Source organism: Oncorhynchus gorbuscha, linkage group LG06 (assembly GCF_021184085.1).
Source record: "Oncorhynchus gorbuscha isolate QuinsamMale2020 ecotype Even-year linkage group LG06, OgorEven_v1.0, whole genome shotgun sequence".
Lineage (NCBI taxonomy): Eukaryota > Metazoa > Chordata > Actinopteri > Salmoniformes > Salmonidae > Oncorhynchus > Oncorhynchus gorbuscha.
The window spans coordinates 61,266,753-61,290,952 of NC_060178.1; the positions used below are offsets into that span (position 1 = coordinate 61,266,753).

The window sequence follows — 24,200 nt, forward strand, 5'->3', positions numbered from 1 at the left end:
GCTTTCATATGTTCTCATGTTCTGAGCAAGGAACTGAAACGTTAGCTTTCTTACATAGCACACATTGCGCATTACTTTCTTCTCCAACACTTTGGTTTTGCATTATTTAAACCAAATTGAACATGTTTCATTATTTAGTTGAGGCTAAACTGATTTTATTGATGTATTATATTAAGTTAAAATAAGTGTTCACACAATGGTCTATTGTTTGATCAAATCCATTTTTATAGCCTAACAAAACATTTTGTGAACCGCTTGTGTTCAGTCTCATTCCATTTTCAATGTAAACACACACACACACACACTAAACGTGACTTTTCCAGTCATGTTTGGTTTCATTGCAATCAACTGGTTTGTTTGTAACACAAGCAAACTGATTGGGTCTTTTCCCGGGACGTATTGACTGAAAGAAACCGATTTGAAGACAACAAGTAATGACATCATTGGACACAATGATATGACCGCTGTTTTGTTGATTGACTGTATTTTAACCCAATGACCACTGATCGTTTTGAAATCTAGCTGGGTAGATAGCCAATGAGCTGAGGTAAAAGGCAATATGTAATGTTTGTGTTGGAAGACCAACCCATGTAGTAAGCTCCGGCGTAAAGAGGGTCAATCGCCATTGAAGTTTCATACACATCTCTCTCTCAATCAGTATGGCGACTAAGTCAGGGAAAGCTAAATCGAAGTCTAGATATACGCACAATTTTAGGAGAAATTGATCGGGAAAGTGAGAGATTGTTGGAGGACGCTTCATTTAGAGATTCCCAAATGGAGGAATATTTTTTGAATGGAGAGAACATAGTTTTGGACTGGTAAGTTCTTCTCATGCTAATGCTGTTGTTTGAAATTATTAATATAGAATATTATGTGATTTAAAAAAAAATTTGTAGCAATATATAAAAATGTAATGTGAGACGAGTGTGTCTGCCGCCCCACCTCACCCCACATGAAATAGCCTATTAGAGGCTGTTGAGGGGAAGGCAGGCCCACAACAATGGCCAAAGTGAAATGGCGACTGTAGATCTAGCTGGTCTGTCATAATATAAATGAGACAGTAGATCTAGCCGGTCTATAATAATATATTTAGCCTTATGTTCCCTGTACTCTATATACACATCTGTTTATTATACCTGTTGATACAGGGCTCATATGTGAAACTATTCTAACTGAACATTTTCTTTCACAGTGACACGGACTCCGAATGGGAGCCCCCAGTGCCAAGGTGTCCTGGAGCTGGTTCATCCAGCTCCTGCCACAAGTGGCGTTCATCTGCCCAAATTTATTTCTGCAGGTTTGGATGTGCCTCAGGGCCAAAAGGGCACAGCATGGAGGCGTCGCTGTGTTCTTTGCAAAATGAAGTCCCCCATCACCTGCACCACATGCTTGGTGACCCTCTGCTTTACAGCAGAAAGAGACTGCTATGGCACCTGGCATCAGCAGCACAATATTTTGTAGAGGACTGAGGGTCTTCCAAATATTGAAAGTGTTATTTTGCAAATGTGTTAGGGGGGGTGTTAGAATACCATTTTGGTATTTTGTATATAGTTATTCCATTCAAAATGTATAACTTCACCAATTTGGCCCTTGGGTACATTTGGGCTACTTGTGTGGGCCACCTGGGTGACTTCATGATAAATGTCATGTAGCACACTCATTTTGGAAGTTATCATTCTGAAACTTTGCACAAGTACTGTTGCCGTCTTATGTTTTTCACCGAAATTGTCCCCATCATCCTGAATGTTTGTTTTGTCTTTTTCATTTTAAAGATATATAAAAAACATGTTTTTTCCATTGTATTATCTAAACCAGATCTATTGCGTTATATTCTCCTACATTCAATTCACACAAATTCAGAGTGTTTTCTTTCAAATGGTACCAAGAATATGCGTATCCTTGGTTTTGATCCTGAGCTACAGGCAGTTAGATTTGGGTAGGTCTTCAGGCAGAAATTGTAGGAGGGTAACTGTAAGAGGTTAACAAAAGCGCATTCCCAAAAAAAGCACAATCATTGCACCAGTGTACCCAACCATAAACAACTTTCTTAAAATCAATACACAAGTATATATTTTTAAACCTGCATATTTAGTTAAGAAACTCATGTTAGCAGACAATATTAACTAGGGAAAGTCAATTCTCTTGCGTTCAGTACAAGCAGAGTCAGGGTATATGCAGCAGGTTGGGCCTCCTGGCTCGTTGCGAACTGTGTGAAGACCATTTCTTCCTTACAAAGACCGTAATTAATTTGCCAGAATTTTACATAACATTGAAGGTTCTGCAATGTAACAACAATATTTAGACTTAGGGTTGCCACCCGCTCGATAAAATAGGGAACGGTTCCGTATTTCACTGATATAATGAATGTTTTGTTTTGGAAATTATAGTTTCTGGGTTTGACCATATTAATGACCTAAAGGCACATATTTCTGTGTGTTATTTTATTATAATTAAGTCTATGATTTGATATTTGATAGAGGAGTCTGACTGAGCTGTGGTAGGCAGCAGCAGGCTCGTATGCATTCATTCAAACAGCACTTTCCTTTGTTTGCCAGCAGCTCTTCGCAATGCTTGAAGCACAACGCTGTTTATGACGTCAAACCTATCATCTCCCGAGATTCGGCTGGAAATACTGAAGTGCCTATAAGAACATCCAATAGTGAAAGGTATATGAAATACAAATGGTATGGAGAGAAATAGTCCTATAATAACTACAACCTAAAACTTCTTGACCGGGAATATTGAAGAATCATGTTTAAAAGGAACCACCAGCTTTCATACTTTCTCGTGTTCTGAGCAAGGAACTGAAACGTTAGCTTTTTACATGGCACATATTGCACTCTTATCTTCTCCAACACTGAGTTTTTGCATTATTTAAACATGTTTCATTATTTGAGACTAAATTCGTTTTTTTATGTATTATATTAAAATAAGTGTTCATGGGCCTCCCGGGTGGCGCAGTGGTTGAGCAGACTGGTGGCGCAGACTCTGGGTTCGCGCCCAGGCTCTGTCGTAACTGGCCGCAACCTGGAGGTCGGCGGGGCAACGCACAATTGGCCTAGCGTCGTCCGGGTTAGGGAGGGCTTGGCCGGTAGGGATGTCCTTGTCTCATCGCACACCAGCGACTCCTGTGGCGGGCCGGGCGCAGTGCGCGCTAACCAAGGTCGCCAGGTGCACAGTGTTTCCTCCGACACATTGGTGCGGCTGGCTTCCGGGTTGGATGCGCGCTGTGTTAAGAGGCAGTGCGGCTTGGTTGGGTTGTGTTTCGGAGGACGCATCACTTTCGACCTTCGTCTCTCCCGAGCCCGTACGGGAGTTGTAGCGATGAGACAAGATAGTAGCTACTAAAAAACCATTTGGATACCACTAAATTGGGGAGAAAAAGGGGTAAAATTCACACACAAAAAAATTAAAATAAGTGTTCATTCAGTAGTTGTAATTGTCATTATTACAAAAATAAATATTATTAAAAGTTATAATAATAATATCAACATCGGTCCTATCGGCGTTGAAAAATCATTATCGGTCGACCTCTACTGAGCTCCATGTCAAAAGGTCTCAGCCATTCCTGATAGGGGAGTCACATTTAACAGTCCACAAGGTTGGACCGTCATGGCCCAAGGAGTGGGAATTCAAAAAGTACAGAAACAGAGGCGCAAAACACTATAGCTGTGTTATTCCATTCAAGACAGTAGAGCAGACAGTGTCTTTATTAATTAAAAAGGACAATTGTGAGTGGCTTAATAAAAGACAAATTAACCTACCATAACAATCAACAACCCAATTCAATGAATGTTGACTGGTTTCATAAAGCATGTTAAAAAAAATCTTTATCTTATCAAACATGAAAATGTTATCCATTTCCTCCAGCAAACATAGTTGCTAAGAAACCTTAAAACAACAGTCCATATCAGCCAAGGTGGCCTCTTTATAAAGGGAAGATGAGTAAGCCCATCTTTTTTACCATTCAATGATGACGCATATGAGAAAAACATCAACAGCTCTACAACTGGGGAATTCTCTGTAATAAGGCTACAACAAATTGCCAAAAAGGGTCAGTTGGAAGGCAAAAAAACATGGTAAAGAAATGCTTGGTGGGACCTGGTACAAGGCTTTACCAGTACCACTAATCTTTGTGTTTTGCATTGTACAGATTGTCATTGCATCAGTGAATTGTCACTGATCAAGTGTCATGGCTGTCAACTGCAACAGACTTAGCCAATGTCAACAATTCAGAGTATATTCAAATGAATAACAAACAACTTAACAGGTCCGGGTTCACATCCGGACTAGTTGCACACAATTCCAAGTTACAGAATAGTCATGACTAAAGGGCAAGTACGAGAGCCCATAGTTAGGCTAACCATTACCCAAAGACTCACACCCTTAAAATCAAACCGGAAGCATTGTTGGTCAAATAGAAAATGCTACGCAAACTAAAGTCATCAGGCAAAGGTAAGATTAACCAGTGGAAAAACTGCATTGTTAAACCCAGAATTCAAGCCCCTCTTCAGAAAATAAAGCTATGTCATTCAGAAATACCATTACTTAGGTCAATGATGTTCACAGAAGAATATATTTGAACCTTTTAATATTACACAGACCTAATGACCTATTATTAAGGATATGAATCTTTCCCGTTCAAGACAATCCAATACATTTCTCAGATTAGATGTCTTCTCAAGTCCAACAAGCTTTCCTCCCTGGACCCTACCTGAATAAATGTATGTTTTAAATATGGAGACCAGGTCCAACCAGACAACCAGACCCAGCCCTGTATAGACCCTGTCAAGTCCAGACCAGGCTGATCCGAATCGAATGAGGGAAGCAGCAGAAAATACATTGTTTTTGCTATGTTATTAACTGAAGCTTTTAAAAATGCACAAACTAAGGGAGAGGAAAACTGAGCTGGCAGCATGCGGGGGAGGAGCCGTGCTGTGTTTGTGACTGTGTGGCTGAGTAGCACAAGGGGGAAGAGAGTGAAGCAAAGAAGCCCACTTGTACTAGTTACTAACTTCTAGCTGCTAGGTTATTTATCATCCACTGATTACATAGCACTCGTTTTTACTGCATCAAACCAAGAAGAGAAGCTAGTTAAGCTAGCTAATCAAAGCTACATAGGCTGCCCTTTCCCCCGTCCTACACAGTAACTTAATTCAAAGTTGAAGTAGCAGCCTACCTGCTGGCTCTTGGTCATTGAAACATATCCTTCTCATTTAACAGCATCATTTTAAATCAATCTTCCATTGATATCCTAACTTGCCACAGAGTCAGAGGCTAATGCCACTGATGATTGGCCGACAAAAACCTTCTGTAGCTCAGTTGGTAGAGCATGGCGCTTGTAACGCCAGGGTAGTGGGTTCGATCCCCGGGACCACCCATACGTAGAATGTATGCACACATGACTGTAAGTCGCTTTGGATAAAAGCGTCTGCTAAATGGCATATATTATTATTATATTATTATTATATATTATAAAAACAACAAGCTACATGCGCCTCCTATGAAAACACCATGTTAATGTGTGGGTAAAGTTGATAGTTTCGTAAGGACAGTAATAAGCTTTACGTATTGACCTCAGCACGTATATCCAAATGAGTTGTGTCTCTGGTAACTTACTTTTATTCCGGTAAAGCACAATTGACTTATTATCCCTTGCGCAAGTAGCCTACAGCTGTGGGAAACTGAGGGCCCAAAATATTTTATACAATGTTGCAAGCACATGCTTTGGGTTGGACCAAGTTAATACAATGTTAAGTTCCTTGCAGACAGGCCATGCATAGCCAATGTGATTTATAGGATATTTACTTTTAAAACCAGGATATTTTCTACCTACCGAATGCAATATTTTTATTTGCCGGCTGTATGTATGCTATTCTTACATATTAGCACATTCACTTTTCGAATAGTAACATTGATTGACCACATGACATTGATTGAGATATGAAGACTATTACAAATTTAACTGTTCCATAAAATTGTGCATATGAAAATCATAAGCATTTCAGTAGAAATGGTCAAATAAATTGGCACTCCAAATGGAAGAGGTTGTTGACCGCTGGTGTAACCTATTACTGGCAACTTGACTAAATGGCAGAAGGCCAGCAGCAGCAGGCTGGGGGGGGGGGTCAGGAACAGGCTCTCTTCTGGTTAGGCTATATTGATTAGAGGTCGACCGATTATGATTTTTTGTAATAATGACAATTACAACAATACTGAATGAACACTTATTTTAACTTAATATAATACATCAATAAAATCAACTTAGCCTCAAGTAGAAAATGAAACATGCTCAATTTGGTTTAAATAATGCAAAACCAAAGTGTTGGAGAAGAAAGTAAAAGTGCAATGTGTGCTATGTAAGTAAGAAAGCTAACGTTTCAGTTCCTTGCTCAGAACATATGAACTCTGGTGGTTCCTTTTAACATGAGTCTTCAATCTTCCCAGGTAAGAAGTTTTAGGTTGTAGTTATTATAGGACTATTTCCCTCTATACCAATTGTATTTCATTAACCTTTGACTATTGGATGTTCTTATAGGCACTTTAGTATTGCCAGTGTAACAGTATAGCTTCCGTCCCTCTCCTCGCTCCTCCCTCAGCTTGAACCAGCAACACAACAGCCACCATCGAAGAAGCGTTACCCATGCAGAGCAAGGGGAACAACTACTAGAAGGCTCAGAGCGAGTGACGTTTGAAAAGCTATTGCGCGCGTTAACTAGCTAGCCATTTCACTTCGGTTACACCAGCCTCATCTCGGGAGTTGATAGGCTTCAAGTCATAAACAGCGCAATGCTTGATGCACAACAAAGAGCTGCTGGCAAAACACACTAAAGTGCTGTTTGAATGAATGCTTATGCGCCTGCCTACCACCACTCAGTCAGATACTTAGATACTTGTATGGCTCAATCAGATTATATGCAACACATGACACGCTAGATAATATCTAGTAATATCATAAACCATGTGTAGTTAACTAGTGATTATGATTGATTGTTTTTTATAAGATAAGTTTAATGCTAGCTAGCAACTTACCTCGCCTGTTACGCAAATGCAGTAAGCCAGTCTCCTTGTGGAGTGCAACAAGAGAGAGGCAGGTCGTTATTGCGTTGGACTAGTTAACTGTAAGATTGCAAGATTGGAGCCACCGAGTTGACAAGGTGAAAATGCGTCTTTCTGCCCCTGAACGAGGCAGTTAACCCACCGTTCCTAGGCCATCATTGAAAATAAGAATGTGTTCTTAAGCCTAGTTAAATAAAGATTAAACAAGGGTGTATAAAAAAAATTAAGTCAATTTTAATTCAATTTAAATAAATCAATTAAAAAATATATATTTAATTTTTTTTAAATCAAAAAGTATTTTTTTATATATTTATATATATAAAAAATAAATTAAAAAATTATAATTTTTTTATATATATATATAAAAATTATTATAATTTTTTATATATATATATAAAAAAATAGTATTATTTTATATATATATATATATATATAAAAAATATTATATTTTATATATATTTATTATTATTTTATATATTATTAAAAATACATTATTATTATTTTATATATACATATATATTATTATTTTATATAAATATATATTATTATTTTATATATATTATTATTTTATTATATATATTATTATTTTATATAAAAATTATTATTATTTTATATATATATTATTATTATTTTATATATATATTATTATTATTTTATATATATATATATATACATATATATAAATATTATTATTTTATATATATATACATTATTATTATTTTATATATATATACATTATTATTATTTTATATATATATAAACATTATTTTTATTTTATATATATTATTATTATTTTTATTTTATATATATTATTATTATTTTTATATATATATATATTATTATTATTTTACATATATATATATATATTATTATTATTTATATATATATATATATATTATTATTATTTTATACATATATATATATTATTATTATTTTTATATATATATATATATTATTATTTTTATATATATATATATATATATATACATACATATATATATATATATATATATATATAAACATAATAATAATACATATATATAAAATAATAATAATTTTTATATATATATAAAATATATATATATACACATATATATATATATATATATATATATATATAAAATAATAATAATATATATATAAATAAAATAACGATTTCCCATTGTTACGAAAACTTGAACTCGGCCCTAATTAATCGGCCATTTCGATTAATTGGTCGACCTCTAATCTAGAGCATCCCAAACATGCTCAATGGGTGACATGACTGGCCATGGAAGAACTGGGACATTTTCAGCTTCCAGGAATTGTGTACAGATCCTTGCAACAAGGGGCTGTGCATTATCATGCTGAAATATGAGGTGATCGTGGCAGATGAATGGGATGACAATGGGCCTCAGGATCTCACAGTATCTGTGCATTCAAATTGCTACCAATAAAATGCAATAGTTTGTTGTCCATAGCTTATGCATGCCCATACCCCCAGCATGGGGCACTGCTCACAACATTGACATCAGCAAACCCCTCAAGCACACAACGCCATACACATGGTCTGTGGTTGTGAGGCCTGTTGGACGTACTGCCAAATACTCTAAAATTATGTTGAGGCAGCTTATGGTAGAAAAATTTACATTAAATTCTTTGGCAACAGCTCTGGTGGACATTCCTACATTCACTCTACTCTCATTTCCGACATAGTTTCACTCTTAGACTGTCCCAGTGTCAGCTATCAAAACCCCATACCTGCGTCGTGAGAAGCCAGAGCCCGGAGCATCTTCCCAGCACTTCGGCGGGTTTGTCGCTCTTTGTTGCAGAGCAGCTCCATGAGCAGGTCCAGGGCACCGGTCTCCTTGAAGACGCCCACCAGTGAGCCGATGCTGGCGTAGGCACTAAGCACGTGGATGGTGTGTGTGATGCTGATGGCAAAGTCGCTCTTCTTGGCCATCTGCTTGCGGGCCCTAGTGACCAAGTTCTTGACATCGTCCTTCATGTCTGAGAGCTCCACCTCGTCAAAGGTGACATCAGCAGGGAACTCTCCACTGGGCCTCTCCTCCTCCTGGAGGGGCCGCTGGGTGTCTGCCTTACGCTTGCCCAGTAGAGTGGGGCAGTTGGCGTAGACATCCTCCGTTGACATCCACATCAGTATATTCTCCGTCTTGCTCTCGCCTGAGGTTGAGCCGCTGGAGCCACCCACCCCTGAACTGCTTCCCCCACCTCCTCCTACCTCATTGCTCCCTCCACCTGAGCCACTACCGTCGTCTATGGCCAGCAGGCACCAGCGGATCAAGTACTCTGTCTGGCCATCGTGAGTCCGCCGCTGCCGGATCAACTCCTCTGGATAGGCCTGCAGCTTCGTGCCCAGCTGGACAAGTAGGTTCCCATTGCGTCGTTCGCCTACCATGATTGCTGTAAGTGAAATATAAAGGAATGCTTAATATCAATATACTTTGATATCTGCATATATATATATATATATATATATATATATATATATATATATATATATGCAACGGTAAAGTAATTTTGAATCAGCAATTAAGACTATGCAAATCAGAGTGAGATACTGGATGGGCAAATACTGTACTCAGCCAATGAAGGCTTAGTTGTATATAAGATGTACCCTTCTTGGGAAGGATAGACATGATAAAGCCATTGGTGAAAGGACAACTATACATTTCTGGAAACTTTAATTTTCACTGAGTTATTTGAACATCCCTTTTTCAAGGCAAAGATAATTAGCGAAATGACGCCACACTAAAAAGCCAGCTAACAGGTTATACTAGCCAACTCAGCTAGTCGTGTTGAACAATAATATCGACTAACATGTAGACAGTAAAGTATTTTGTTAGTTCAACTAAGTTCCCTAAATAACGTTAGCTAGTTACGAACATCGTTTGAATAATTTGCACAAGAGATTGAGTAAGAGTTAGATAGCTAGTTCGCTAGCAGTTGCAAATGCCAACCACGGTCGTTAGCTAGCTAACTGCTGGCTGCAGTTAGCTAGAAAAAGCTAACTAACGTTAGCTTGGTAACGTTAGCTAACTTTGAACTTGAAACATCTGATTGCATAAGCTGGGAGGTTAGTCAGCTCTACTTTTTAAACACTAACGTTATCCTCATATTTACGGTGAACAGGTGTGGCTGCCAATGTCGCTGATTAACTCCAACACACCAGTTTACCGACAGACTGCCTCATTATCAGCAGGGGCCCGTTTTGACAAGGCAAGCCTGCCTCAACTAGCTAGCTACGGATAGCTGGAATAGTGCGGCCTAATAACACTATAATAACAGGGGATACCTCTTACCTCCAGTGTTACAGGGTTTCCCCCTTTTCACCGTTTTCCCGCTCCTCTGTCGATGGAATGTTCTTCTCTGTTGTAATATGTCGTTTCCCAGTCTGGAACTAGTTTTTAGCCAGCGTTTGATACGGGGCGCGCACGTGACAGGTAGGAATTTCACCACGTTCACGTCATGTCGACAACTCGGTAACTACGAGTCAAATGAACGTAAAGTTCTTTGTATAGACCGTATAACTTGCTATTGGTTGATTCTGATACCTCCCAAGTGGGGAAACTCGGAATCCAAGTCTTTCGCTTTGCAAACAAGGGTGCAGGGTTCCGGTCACCGGCCTTTTATCAATTCGATTTGCTTACCTCCTGCGTCATCTCTCGCCTCTTTTAAAAAAGGTCGAAGTTAATCGAGGAGAGTGGACGTGGTTGGAAATGCACTTTCTTGAAACAATATGGTTCTTCTCCATCACTCGCGCTTCATTAGGCAAATTACATTTCCAGGGGTCTATCGCTCAATAAGTGTAAAGTGATCAAAACTAAGTAAATTAATTGTGCAAAACATTTTATAGAAAACAATAAGTAGCATGTTTTTCTCTAACAAAACGAAAGCTTATTCAAATGGGATGTGGAAGGTTTCAAAACTCTTCTGCGGTTCTTTTTACAGTCACTAATCGCGTTTCCATTCCATCCAGTTTTTATGCCAGTGTGCTAGTAAAGTCATACCTTGTTTACTTTAATCATGACATGTATCCTATTTGTGGTACAGTTGTATAAATTCCAACAGATCATTTGTTTTTTCAACATGGTGTGATCTTTTTGTGTCAGTAAAATAAATTATGCAAGAACTGGTGGAGGAGATATTGATATAGCCATCCTCCCGAGTTGCGCAGCGGTCTAAGTCACTGCAACCGAAAAAACATTTTATTTTCATCCAATGTCTCATGTTTTAGGTTTACATGATTCATTAATTGCTGCTCATGCTATATCAAGTAGGCTGTTATCCTACTCTAAATATAACTACCATTGAAATCACTTTATTTTACAATTTTTAACTAGTGCAATGCTGCTGTTGTCAGCTAGCCAGCATAAATAGCGAGCTGGGAAGTGCTCGTCAGAACAACTGACTGAACCAACTAAACCAAATCCATTTGTCTCAAATCAACTTTCAACTGCGAATTTGGGCACGAGGCGTGTCCGTATAGCCTCCCCCACATTAGGTGGAATGCTACGGAAGTAAAGAGGAATATTTTCTTTCATAGAATATTACATTGTTCACGTCATGTCAGAAACGGCCATTTCCATCCAACAAAGAATTTGAGACTGCGTCCAAGATGTCCTACCGTTGTTTTCATCGTAATCTATTCAGATTCGCATACTCCGATTCATGAACGGTCTATATCCGGGTTGCATCCAATGTACATGTCCATAGTATGGCCCAAACGGCGTTCTATAGTAACACAACAACATGCAGTGTGTCCCGCTTGCTGAACATATTGTAGCCAATATCAGGCCAATGTGACAGCTAAAGCACATTTATTGTAGTGATTTTCGCCGAAAATGTACATCTACGGCATTACATCTACATTTATTTTTTTTAAGTCCCAACTTCGGCAGATAAATTTGAAATTCTGGTTGAAGTTTCTAGCCACAAGCATAAACTAGCTAGTTGGGAAGGGCTCATTAGACAACAGACTAAACCGATTCTATGGCTGTGTTCGATTCTGATATTTTCCCAGGAGTTTCAGAGATACAAGTTGTCTTGAAAGCGGCATCCATCTCGCTGCGCATAAGTCATACATTTTGGGCATCAGGCTTGTCGCATAGCCTCTCACCCCTAATGTTTTATTCTTCTTCTCTGTGAGTGTTATGGCGGACCCATCCCAAAAATGTGTATTGCCACCCCCCCTAATGTTTTGAAATAAGCTTCACGATAATATCATAAAATTCGTGAAAGTCCTGTCATTTAAGATAGATAACAATACACTCATCGCACAGTTTATTATGTACACCAACCCATTCACGAAAAGGGATCGCTCCTACAGACAGTGAGTTATGTGGCAGTGGCTTGCTATATAAAGCAGGCAGAAAGGCATTGAGGCATTCAATTACTGTTCAATTGAACGTTAGAATGGGCAACAACAAAAAAATCCTGCTGTTAATTCAGCCATAACAATCCGCCTAAGCAACGTTGAGCGTGGTATGATTGTCGGTGCCAGGCTCGCCAGATACAGTATCCCCAAAACGGCCACCCCCTGACCTTTTCATGCACAACAGTGTCTATGGTTTACAGAGAATGGTGCGACAAACAAAAAACATCCAGGCAGCGGCAGTCCTGTGGGCGAAAACAGCTGATTGATGAGAGAGGTTGAAAGATAATGTTAAGAATTGTGCAAGCTAACATGTGGGCCACAAACAGACAATTAACAGCGCAGTACAACAGTGGTGTGCAGAACGACATCTCAGAAAGCACAGCTTGTCGATCCTTGTCACGGATAGGATATTGCAGCAGAAGAACACACCGGGTTCCACTCCTATCAGCTAAAAATAAGCAGCTCCAGTGTGCATATGATCACCAACACTGGACAATTGAGGAGTGGAAAAACATTGCCTGGTCCATCGAATCCCAGTCCTGTTGCATCTACAGCTGCACAATCGAGAGCATCCTACAGGTTGCATCACCGCCTGGTATGGCAACTGCTCGGCATCTGACTGTAAGGCGCTACAGAGGGTAGTGCGAACGGCCCAGTACATCACTGGTGCCAAGCTTCCTGCCATCCAGGTTATCAGCTTATCTGAACATTGTTGCTGACCAAACCCAATAGAGCATTTTTGGGATGAGATGGATTTGGCTGTTTACAACATGAACATACACCGTCCAATCTGCAGCAACTGCGTAATGCCATCGCTTTAGCATGGACCAACATCGTCTGTGAAACGTTTCCGACACCTTGTAGAATCCATGCACCTGAAGAATTCATAACAATAAAAATGGCTTACAGACTACCAAGATACATCAGGATTCACTACGTTAACAGCATATCTGGACTGACATCAATCAACAATAGACAGTCAATCATTGGCCAGAAGTTCATCAACAGAGCCGCTCACAACCCATCATTGAAGGAAGCCGTGGGACAGGCCAAATAGACCACAGATACACCCATGTCCATAATGCTGAAACTGACCTTGAAGAGAGGAAAGGGGAGAAGAAAAATAATAATAATACAAAAAAATACAATCAATTGTGTGTGTATGAAAGTGTGTAGAATGCACTCCTTAGAGCCCCCACCCCTCTCCCCCTGCACATTTGTGAGCTACATTTTTTGGAGTCTGGAATACTAATGCAGTATATATGTTTGTGAATGGTGTGTACAGATAATATGGACAGTATGTGAATAGAAAAGGTATGTATAGCAGTAGTTACATAGGATGAGTGCTCCTGATCTTCGAGGCCGACGTGAGTAAGACATTTAAGTGTGTTAAACCTCACAAGGCTTCCGGCCCAGATGGCATCCCAAGCCGTGTCCTCAGAGCATGTGCAGACCAGCTGGCTGGAGTGTTTACAAACAAATTCAATCTCTCCCTATCCCAATCCATTGTCTCCACTTGCTTCAAAATGTCCACCATTGTTCATGTACCCAAGAAAGCAAACATAACTGCACTAAATGACTATCACTGTGTAGCACTCACTTCTGTCATCATTAAGTGCTTTGAGAGGCTAGTTAAGGCTCATAGCCTGTCCTGGAGCGAGGTGTCTACGTCCGAGACGTGGCTGGCTTTCCCTTTATAATCTGTGATTGTCTGGAGCCCCTGCCACGTGCGTCTCGTGTCTGAGCCGTTGAATTGTGACTCCACTTGGTCCCTGTACTGTCGTTTTGCTTCTTTGATTGCCTTACGGAGGTCATAGCTGGTCTTTTTGTACACGTCCATGTTCCCAGTCACCTTGCCATGGTTAAATGCGGTGGTTCACGCTTTGTTTTGCTGATTTGCAAAGGGAGGGCGGGGGAGGGAGGGCCGGCCATTTAGTCTGTCCTGGAAGGTATTTTTTCAAGCGTATTCTCTCTGCGTGTAGCACAGAAGATGTGTTGATAGAATTTCAGGAGCGCTTCAGGAGATTTAAAAAAAATGGAATTCCCCAGCTACAATAAATGGATATGCTGTTTCCAGTTTGCACAAAGTGCAGTGTAGTTCCTTGAGAGCCATTGCGGTGTCGGCTTGGGGGGGATATACACGTAATGCGGTCAGCATTTGATGGTGAGGTATTTCAGATCAGGAGAACAAGGACTTCCTGTACTTTACCACAATCACACCATGAGTTGTTAATCATTACAAACACCTCTGTAGGTATAGGGGTGTTTCACAGAGAGTTTCACGGAGAGAGCCATGTTTCCGTAATACAGAGTTTGTTACAGTCCTTTATGTCTCTCTTGGTAAGCAACTCCAGTGTAGATTAGGCCTTGTGTTTTAGGTTATTGTCCTGCTGATAGGTGAATTCATCTCCCAGTGTCTGGTGGAAAGCAGACCAAACTAGATTTTCCTCCAGGATTTTACCTGTCACATACAATTATCTGTAAGGTCCCTCAGTCGAGCAGCGAATTTCAAACATATTTATAGTGCCTCACAAAGAAGGGCATCTGTTGGTAGATATATATTTGAGCATGGTGAAGTTATAAATTACACTTTGGATGGTGTATCAATACACCCAGTCACTACAAAGATACAGGCGTCCTTCCTAACTCAGTTGCCAGAGAGGAAGGAAACTGCTCAGGGATTTCACCATGAGGCCAATGGTGAGTTTAAAACAGTTACAGAGTGTAATGGCTGTGATAGAAGAAAACTGAGGATGGATTAAAAACATTGTAATTACTCCACAATACTAACCTTATTGACAAAGTGAAAAGAAGGAAGTATGTACAGAATACAAATATTCCAAAACATGCACCCTGTTTGCAACAAGGCACTAAAGTAATACTGCAAAACACATGGCCAAGCAATTACCTTTTTGTCCTGAATACAAAGTGTTATGTTTGGGGCAAATTCAATACAACACATTACTGAGTACCACTCTCCATATTTTCAAGCATAGTGGTGGCTGCATCATGTTATGGGTATGCTTGTCATCGGTAAGGACTGGGGAGGATAAGAAATAAATGGAATGGAGCTAAGCAGGGGTACAGAGAAGAGGTAGTCATTCAAAAATCATGTTAAACACTATTATTGCACACAGTGAGTCCATGCAACTTTTGAGACTTGTTAAGGCATTTTTTATTTAGGCTCGCCATAACAATATCATTCCACTTTGACATTATGGGGTATTGTGTGTAGGCCAGTGACAAAAAAAACCTAAATGTAATCAATCCATTTTAAATTCAGGCTCTAACACAACAACATTTGGAAAACATGAATACATTACAACAAGCTCATGCATGCATGTAGATCTTGAAGGAAAGCATTTGATTAGAATAAATCAGCAAAATCACGCAAACTTATATTTGAAACTGATTGGTCACACTTCAATCAGGATGTTTACACAATTTCATAATCACTCATGAGGATTTTTCTTTTTTGCTTAGCTTAGTTCATAATCTATTTTATCTGTAAATTGGAGCTGTCTAGTGCTGAAATATATTGTCTTTTAGATATCAAAAGACTATGCAAATATATGCAAAAAAATATTCATTCTTTGAATTTAATTTCTGTTCAACAAGAAATTCAGTAAGATTTAAAGTAGCACCTCTTGTTGTTCAAGCACAGATACACCTGGGGGCAGCATCCGATTATTTGATATGACAAGCAACAGCAAGCAAGAAACTCAATAATGCCTCCTTCAACAACCACAACATTACATTATCATATTTGTAAATATAAAATGAGGTAAAGGATTTACCTAATATAATAGTAGCAGATGGGTTAATTAACCATGGTTCATTGATATTGATGGTTCATTTATAATGTAATCCTCTTCAAAACCCCTATATTTCAGCATGAAAAAGTATGAAAATGAGTTGAAAGAACCACATTCTTTAGGACCATGGGGTAAACTGTCCCATTTTGCTTGGGACCTTCATCCAACACTAGACTGATAGCCTAGGTATGGTCTGAAAGGTTTCTATTCGACACGTTCACATACAAAGCACAGTGCAGCTGCCTTCGCTTCACAAGTAAGATGCTCTTCTTGTGGTATGTCTGTAGCTTGTGTTGCTTGCATGCTGCTGCATCTGTTCCCCGCTGGATTCATCCAATCTGAGCAGAAGCCAACTGCAACACCCCCATTGCAGGCACACAAAAGAAAAGTGTAATTGACTGATGTTTTTTGCTCTGCTTTTTGGAGGGTGGAAATCGGACTGTTGAGGCTTGGGTTTAACACTTTTGGGCAGATTAGGCGGAGACTCGGAGTTCTGGCTAGATGTATATGGGATAGCTTGTAGATAATTACCAGAGAAAGGGAACGAGCCCTGACGGATTGATAAACCCTCTGTCCACTTATGTTTCCCACGGGATCCAGCCTATTCGCCGCAGAACGCCCTTTCACCTTGGAAGGTAAGTGTGTGTGTGAATGCCTTGCCAGTCAGATCACGAACAAGTAGGTTACAGCAATGAATGATTGCACCAAGATGACACCAGCACAACACCAAATAACACTGTCTTCGTAAATTATTCACAATTCAAATATAAGTGTAACCTACATATGTCAATTTTATTCACGACATTGGGTTTTAAAGAATTGAGGAGAGTGCGAAGAACACAAGCAAGCCTATAAATGTTAGTTAGCCACTGGGAAAATACGTCATTTAAACGTCTAGTTTTGATTTACATTAGGTTGAGATGTAAACTAATGTGAATTCAACAAAATATCACTATGTCACTGGATTTAGGTTAAAGGTTGGGTGAAAAAAAGACGAAATTCCCTTATGTTGATTACTTTTAGCAAATCCAATCAGTTTCCCACGTTGATTCAACGTCATCAGATGTATATTCGTGGTTGTTGAAATGACGTGGAAACAACGTTGATGCAACCAGTTTTTGCCCAGTTGGTATTTTCAATTATTCGTTTTTTGGGCGATGCAGATAAATTGACCAAAAGGGTATGCTACTAGCTTTTTTGAATACATATGCTTCACAATAACATCAACGATATTGCCGCATTTCCGCGTGGGCTGTATATCATATAAAGGCTGATTTTGTTTCAAGATGAGTGATGGATGTCTGGGCCCTGACGACGGTCCGGTGCTCATTACAAACAAGGTAAACAAAGGACCTTGAATGACAGCACCATGGATAGCTCCTCCATTCACCGGAGGAGACTTCGTGCGGTTATTTTGATCCGGTGCTGACCATGTTTTAGCCTACTTCTCCATTCACATGTGTCATGTCCTACACTTGGATTAGTTTACACTCTAATTCATTCAAAGGGACTAGGCTATTTTACTGAACCAGTATTGCATGCACTATGTATACTATGAAAATTCAAGGAAATTGGTCAACCCTTAGCCTGGCTATAACCCGCAAACTGAGATACTGTACATTGCTATCATTGAAAGTTAAATTGTCGACTGGTAGGCTACCCTAACACTCATTATTTGAAAACGTTAACATTATCTGGCCTGATTGATAGCTTCCAAACATGTACTTTTCTGTATTTTAAAAAAAAGTCAATAGAGGTCATTGGACTGTATGGAAACATGATCTTCACTGTTTCCATTGCATTTTAGTGTTGCAAGGGGTACCAATTGTCACTTCATTTCACATTCTCAATTCATTGACTTCTTGTCAACAGGGAGCTATAGTCCCTTTCAAAGTGGCCCATCTAGTATCTTTTCAGAATAATGACTCCCATTATAGTCTGTATTGCAAGGCTAGTTATGTACTCCAATGGTTTCAGAGGCTCAGTGCCGAGTCAAGCCTTTAAAAGCTTGGTCTTGTGAGGGCCAATTGTGGTCATATGCTCAGAGATAGCACAGTGTTGTGACTGCCACTGAGCCAAAACGTGACCTGCTAGATATTCTCATAATTTAAATAGAGATTGCAATGTTGAACAGTTGAAGGACTCTCCCTCCAATAGGCTTTAGCTTTGACATTGGCTTTGAGCATTGAAGGTGATAGAAAGGGAACAGTGGCAGTCCATTTTAATTCCACTGGAGCCTTTAATTAGCTAATTAAAGCAAGAACATGCTTTAAAGCTGTTGGTTAACTTTCCCCGAGGCCATGAATGCAAAGCAGGTCATTGAACTCTTCAGCAAAAGACGAAAAGCAAACAAATGAAGGCTTGAAATTAAGCCAAGGGAGTCCCAATACCTCCCACATTCAGTGAGGCGTTTAATTGGTCACAGGGTTCTGCACGGGAATCTGTTCTCACAGTCTGTGGCAATACACTCAAAAACTGCCCAGGATGTCTTGTCCATTAGAGCCTCCCCTGCAGTGGCCCGTTTCTCATCCTGCACACACAGTTTACTGCTGAACCTAGCAAAAATGGCCTTTTCATTCCAGGCCTTGGCAAGGTAGAGCATGCCGATAGATGATCAATGGCTCTGACATGAAACGTTACTGCATATGCAGGGACTACATTTGCATGGTTGAGAACCAAAATCTTGCAGGTTGAGAGAGGGATCGAGGGTGAGGCGTGTGTGCTGTGCATGTGTGTGTTTTTGTGTGTGTATGTGCATGCAGGCATGTGTGTGTTTGCCAACAAAATGTATTTGTTGGTACATACCCCACCAGATAAAAGGCAAAGTGAAATAGGTTGGGAGTTAGAAGTGCCTTAGGCAGCAACGAACACCTTGGGATTTAATGCTTGGCAGGGTTTATGTTTTGTGACTAGCAGCTGTGCCATTAAATCTTCACAGAGATGGTGGATGTTAATTGACAAAACACTCCTCTTCACTTTTTCTTAAACCCTCTACCTGGCCATGTTTCTGACTGAGTTGGATTCACCAAAATAAGTCAACATGTGCAAGACTACATGAAAATAGGCAGAAAGCCCAACACTGATTTTAAAATGATTTTTTTCTCATTTGAAATACCAATTCAGTAACCTAAATAGAGGAAGTATGAATGGTTTAAAGCTTTGTCTGGGTTTATACTGCTTTTGATGAAAACAACAACAAGGCAAATTGAATACAAAATACCTTTTTATCTGCTAAACCATTATAATATGACCTCCCACAGGAGAGTGCAGCCTGCCATCCCATGCCTTCCCCAACCCAAGGCCCCTATGAGAGAGGCCTTTAAAGAGGAGGGGATTTGATCAAACAATCCAGCTCTCTAAGCCAGTATGGAGAGTGGACCAGGACAGGGAGCGGGGTCAGGCTCGAGCCAGGCTGTGGAGGCTGAGCCCCCCACCCAGCAGATGACTTCTCCAATCGGGAGAGGAAGGAATGCAGGGCTGGCCTCCTGCAAGCACAACGGTCTGATCAACACCCGCAGCTTGATGGTAGAGACTAAAGAAGGGCTGGTGTCGGTGTACTCGGCCCCCCAGTACCAGGGTCACATGGTGGTCAACCTGTCCCCTCAGCAGGAGCAGAATGGTCAGGGGGTGGGCGGAGGAGGGGGACCCCCACAGCTGCTCAACCCCAGCGCTCTGCCCCAGGGCATGGACCCCCGCTTCAGGCCCAACCTGATCCTGTACTCTGAAAACATGCTGCGGGCCTGGGGGGATGGAGGAGTCGGGGATTGCTGTGAGACCACCTTCATAGAGGACTTGGCATCCGGCTCCTCTGCTGCCTCCAAGGATGGACTGATGTTTGCCGATGGAAAGTTCCTGGAACTGTCTGTGGATGATACAAAGATCCAGACCCTGTCTTATGACATTGACGATGATGATGAGTTCCAAGAGCTGGAGGTAAGGCTCGGGGGCTCTGTCTTTTATCATAATACATTAGAATGTAAACGTTTTAAGGGATGGCTATATGTATGAAACACATTAATGTATTTCTGTATGGTTAGAAGTTTCTATTATATGTTTCTATTATTGCATTTAGAGCCAAATATAAATGGACCAGATGGATTACAGAAGTTTTTGTCTGAAGGACAAAGATCAAGGTTCACAGAGAGCAACATTTTATGAGATAAATATCAGATAGATGAAAGAGGCTCTGTTGAGAATTCAGAGAGAACAGAGGAGATGGTGAAAGGAGACAAGAAGAGAAAGATAGGAGAACAGAGGAGATGGGAGAAGAAGAGAAATAGGAGGAAACGGGAGAGGCAGTCTGGACCACTGGGTATCCACTGCGTCTGACTGTCTCTGCCAACTGTTCTGATTCAGGTGTAGCACAGCCCAGGCATTACCCTGCTCAGGAGGCTTCTGGACAGGTCAGGCAGGAGAAGACATGTACTGTATGTGGGCTCAGATGGCTATCTTGTGGATATATCATTTCCCTATCCCTGTGTTTATGTGACCTTCAAAGACTAGTTATTTATATACTAAATGTTTGCCGGGCAACACTAAACTGTTGGTTTCTGGTATTGCCATGGTTTCTGGTGGTTGTCACTGGAGCAGTCAAGGTGAACACCCTTTTTATAGCGCATTCTTAATTAGAGTTAATAGGATCTTTATTACGGTATGTTGTAATACTTTAGAGAAAGCAACAACAAAAAACTCCCCTTCTTCATTTGGCCCTTATTCAGTACAAAATTAGCTCAGTGGATTCTCAACGTGGGTTCTTTGAAATGCACAGCAATGTAATAATGTACAGTTGAAGTCGGAAGGTTACATACACTTAGGTTGGAGTCATTAAAACTCATTTTTCAACCACTCCACAATTTCTTGTTAACAAACTATAGTTTTGGCAAGTCAGTTAGGACATCTACTTTGTGCATGACACAAGTAATTTTCCAACTATTGTTTACAGACAGATTATTTCACTTATAATTCACTGCATCACAATTCCAGTGGGTCAAAAGTTCACATATACTAAGTTGACTGTGCCTTTAAAGAGCTTGCAAAATCCAGAAAATTATGTCATGGCTTTAGAAGGTTCTGATATGCTAGTTGACATCATTTGAGTCAATCGGAGGTGTACCTATGGATGTATTTCAAGGCCTACCTTCACACTCAGTGCCTCTTTGCTTGACATCATGGGAAAATCAAAAGAAATCAGCCAAGACCTCAGAAAAACATTGTAGAGCTCCACAAGTCTGATTCATCCTTGGGAGCAATTTCCAAAAACCTGAAGGTACCACATCCATCTTTACAAACAATAGTAGGCAAGTATAAACATCATGGGTGTAACGTTCGTCGTCTTCCTCTGATGAGGAGTAAGAGAGGTCGGACCAATTTGCAGCGTGGTATGTGTCCATTTTAATAATACAAACTGAACACTATACAAATACAAAATAACAAAGTGAAAGACAGAAACGAAAACCAAAACAGTTCTGTGTGGAACACACAAGACACAGAAAACATTCACCCATGAAACCCTGGTGTGAAAAGGCTACCTAAGTATAATTCTCAATCAGAGACAACTAACGACACCTGCCTCTGATTGAGAACCATACCAGGCCAAGTGTAAAATACAACATAGAAAAACAAACAGACTGCCCAACCCAACTCACGCCCTGACCATACTAAAACAAAGACAAAACAAAGGAACTAAGGTCAGAACGTGACAATGGGACCACGCAGCCGTCATACCGCTCAGGAAGGAGACTCGTTCTGTCTCCTAGAGATGAACGTACTTTGGTGCGAAAAGTGCAAATCAATCCCAGAACAACAGCAAAGGATCTTGTGAAGATGCTAGAAGAAAACAGGTACAAAAGTATCTATATCCACAGTAAAACAAGTCCTATATCAACATAACCTGAGAGGCCGCGCAGCACAGAAGCCACTGCTCCAAAACCGCCATAAAAACTCCAGACTATGGTTTGCAACTGCACATGGGGACATGTGGTCTGATGAAACAAAAATAGAACTATTTGGTCATAATGACCATCATTATGTTTGGAGGAAAAAGGGGGTGGCATGCTAGCTGAAGAACACCTTCTCAACCGTGAAGCACGGGGGTGGCAGCATCATGTTGTGGGGGTACTTTGCTGCAGGAGGGACTGGTGCACTTCACAAAATAGATGGCATCATGAGGAGAAAATTAGGTGGATATATTGAAGCAACATCTCAAGACATCAGTCAGGAAGTTAAAGCTTGGTCGCAAATGGGTCTTCCAAATAATGGACAATGACCCCAAGCATACTTCCAAAGTTGTGGCAAAATTGCTTAAGGACAACAAAGTCAAGGTATTGGAGTGGCCATCAGAAAGGTCTGACCTCAATCCTATAGAGCATTTGTGGGCAGAACTGAAAAAGTGTGTGCGAGCAAAGAGGCCTACAAACCTGACTCAGTTACACCAGCTCTATAAGGAGGAAATGGGCCAAAATTCACCCAACTTATTGAGGAAGCTTGTGGAAGGCTACCCGAAATGTTTGACCCAAGTGAAACAATTTAAAAGCAATGCTACTAAATACTAATTGAGTTTATTTAAACTTCTGACCTCCTGGGAATATAATGAAAGAAATCAAATCTGAAATAAATAATTCTCTCTACTATTATTCTGACATTTTCACATTCTTAAAATAAAGTGGTGATCCTAACTGACCTAAAACAGGGAATATTTACTCGGATTAAATGTGAGGAATTGTTAAAAACAGAGTTTAAATGTATTTTGCTAAGGTGTTTGTAAACTTCCTACTTCAACTGTATGAGGTGCCCACAGAATAATTATTGTGGATTACTATCCTTAAAATGAATAACAAATACGGTACCGCACACTTAACACGATTCCCGTGGGTTTCTGTTATTGGACTGCCCTTCACAATGTTCTTACAGTACTTGTGGAGTAAAACATGTCTAAGCCCTCCAAATTTACATAGGCTGTCTAAGTTACTATCTAAGTCCCTTCAATTATCATATATCATTTACTCTGGTATTTTTCATAGAACGTTGAAGTCTGTCTCAGAATCTAGTTAATGGAGCATCTGACTCTTCTATTATGCAGCCACATTTCTGACTCCATTACCGTTGGATTTAGGCACTGTGTCTGGAATGAGATTTGTGAATTACATTTCTTTGGCGTCTTGCTCAGAATCCATCTGAAGTTAATTAGCTAGAGTTCTGAAGAGATGCAAGGATTTCTTGTAGTTTCCTGCTAATCCACCCTCCAGGACAAGAATGTCCTCATAATTAGGGCAATGCTTTTTTGGGTTTTTCTGGGGGGCACTTTGCTTTCACCAGTATTTCCAGCATGAGTCAATGAAACCAACCATGGAAGTATATTGCATTTGGTTTGATTGACTCTCCCCTTTAACTGCCCCTAACTGACCCATTTTTAGCTACAATTTACAAGTCCGTTGGAAAGGATCAGCTTGTGCAAAGTGAGGTTTAGAATCACTGAACTACAAATAGTATTTCCTGACAAATAATAGGCTTTGTGCCATTAAGGTCACAGAGGTACGCCGCCGCTGACTTAGGCGATTCCCCAACAAAACACATGCACAACCAGACATTGATTGATTGATTGACTGGAGACAATTAAAATAACATTTCCTAGAACTTTCTACCTGCAGCAAACCCAGGGGATCATGCTGGAAATTAAGGTAAAAGCAGCTTCTTTTTTTTGAAGGCCATAAAGCATGGCCCTACAGCCTGAATTCCAAATGGATTCAATCTACACACGATACATTTACATCATTACATTTAAGTCATTTAACAGACGCTCTTATCCAGAGCGACTTACAAATTGGTGCATTCACCAATACCCCATACCCCATAATGAAAAAGTTTAAACATGTTTTTAGATTTTTTTTCTCTCAAATTTCTTCAGAGTGAAATACATTAAATATTTAATTTACATAAGTATTCACACCCCT

The 24,200-nt window shown here is 40.0% G+C and overlaps 2 protein-coding genes and 1 long non-coding RNA gene across 7 annotated transcripts in view; 1 reads left to right on the forward strand and 2 right to left on the reverse strand.

The window, feature by feature from the left end:
- The window catches only part of LOC124038190 (cullin-9-like), a 39,057-nt gene extending 28,434 nt beyond the window's left edge, over positions 1-10,623 (reverse strand). For 3 of the 4 annotated variants that reach the window (XM_046353733.1, XM_046353732.1, XM_046353731.1), the window contains exons 1-2: positions 10,362-10,619; positions 8,800-9,462 (exon numbers count right to left, since the gene is read on the reverse strand). In XM_046353733.1, coding sequence (XP_046209689.1) covers positions 8,800-9,457 — 658 coding nt within the window. In that variant the 5' untranslated portion in view covers positions 9,458-9,462; positions 10,362-10,619. Of the gene's footprint in view, positions 1-8,799; positions 9,463-10,361 lie in introns of all 4 variants that reach the window. The other variant, XM_046353734.1, reaches the window with a different exon arrangement.
- A 1,702-nt stretch (positions 10,624-12,325) lies between these two features.
- On the reverse strand, positions 12,326-14,518 carry LOC124037199. The gene is made up of 2 exons (XR_006839145.1): positions 13,771-14,518; positions 12,326-13,531 (listed from the first exon to the last, which is right to left on the reverse strand). It is a non-coding gene; the product is annotated as an uncharacterized LOC124037199 (long non-coding RNA).
- A 1,960-nt stretch (positions 14,519-16,478) lies between these two features.
- Positions 16,479-24,200, forward strand: part of LOC124038191 (synapse differentiation-inducing gene protein 1-like) — a 33,269-nt gene continuing 25,547 nt past the window's right edge. Inside the window, exons 1-2 of one of the 2 annotated variants that reach the window (XM_046353735.1) lie at positions 16,479-16,886; positions 19,512-20,184. In XM_046353735.1, coding sequence (XP_046209691.1) covers positions 19,618-20,184 — 567 coding nt within the window. In that variant the 5' untranslated portion in view covers positions 16,479-16,886; positions 19,512-19,617. Of the gene's footprint in view, positions 16,887-17,434; positions 17,592-19,511; positions 20,185-24,200 lie in introns of those variants that run through there. The other variant, XM_046353736.1, reaches the window with a different exon arrangement.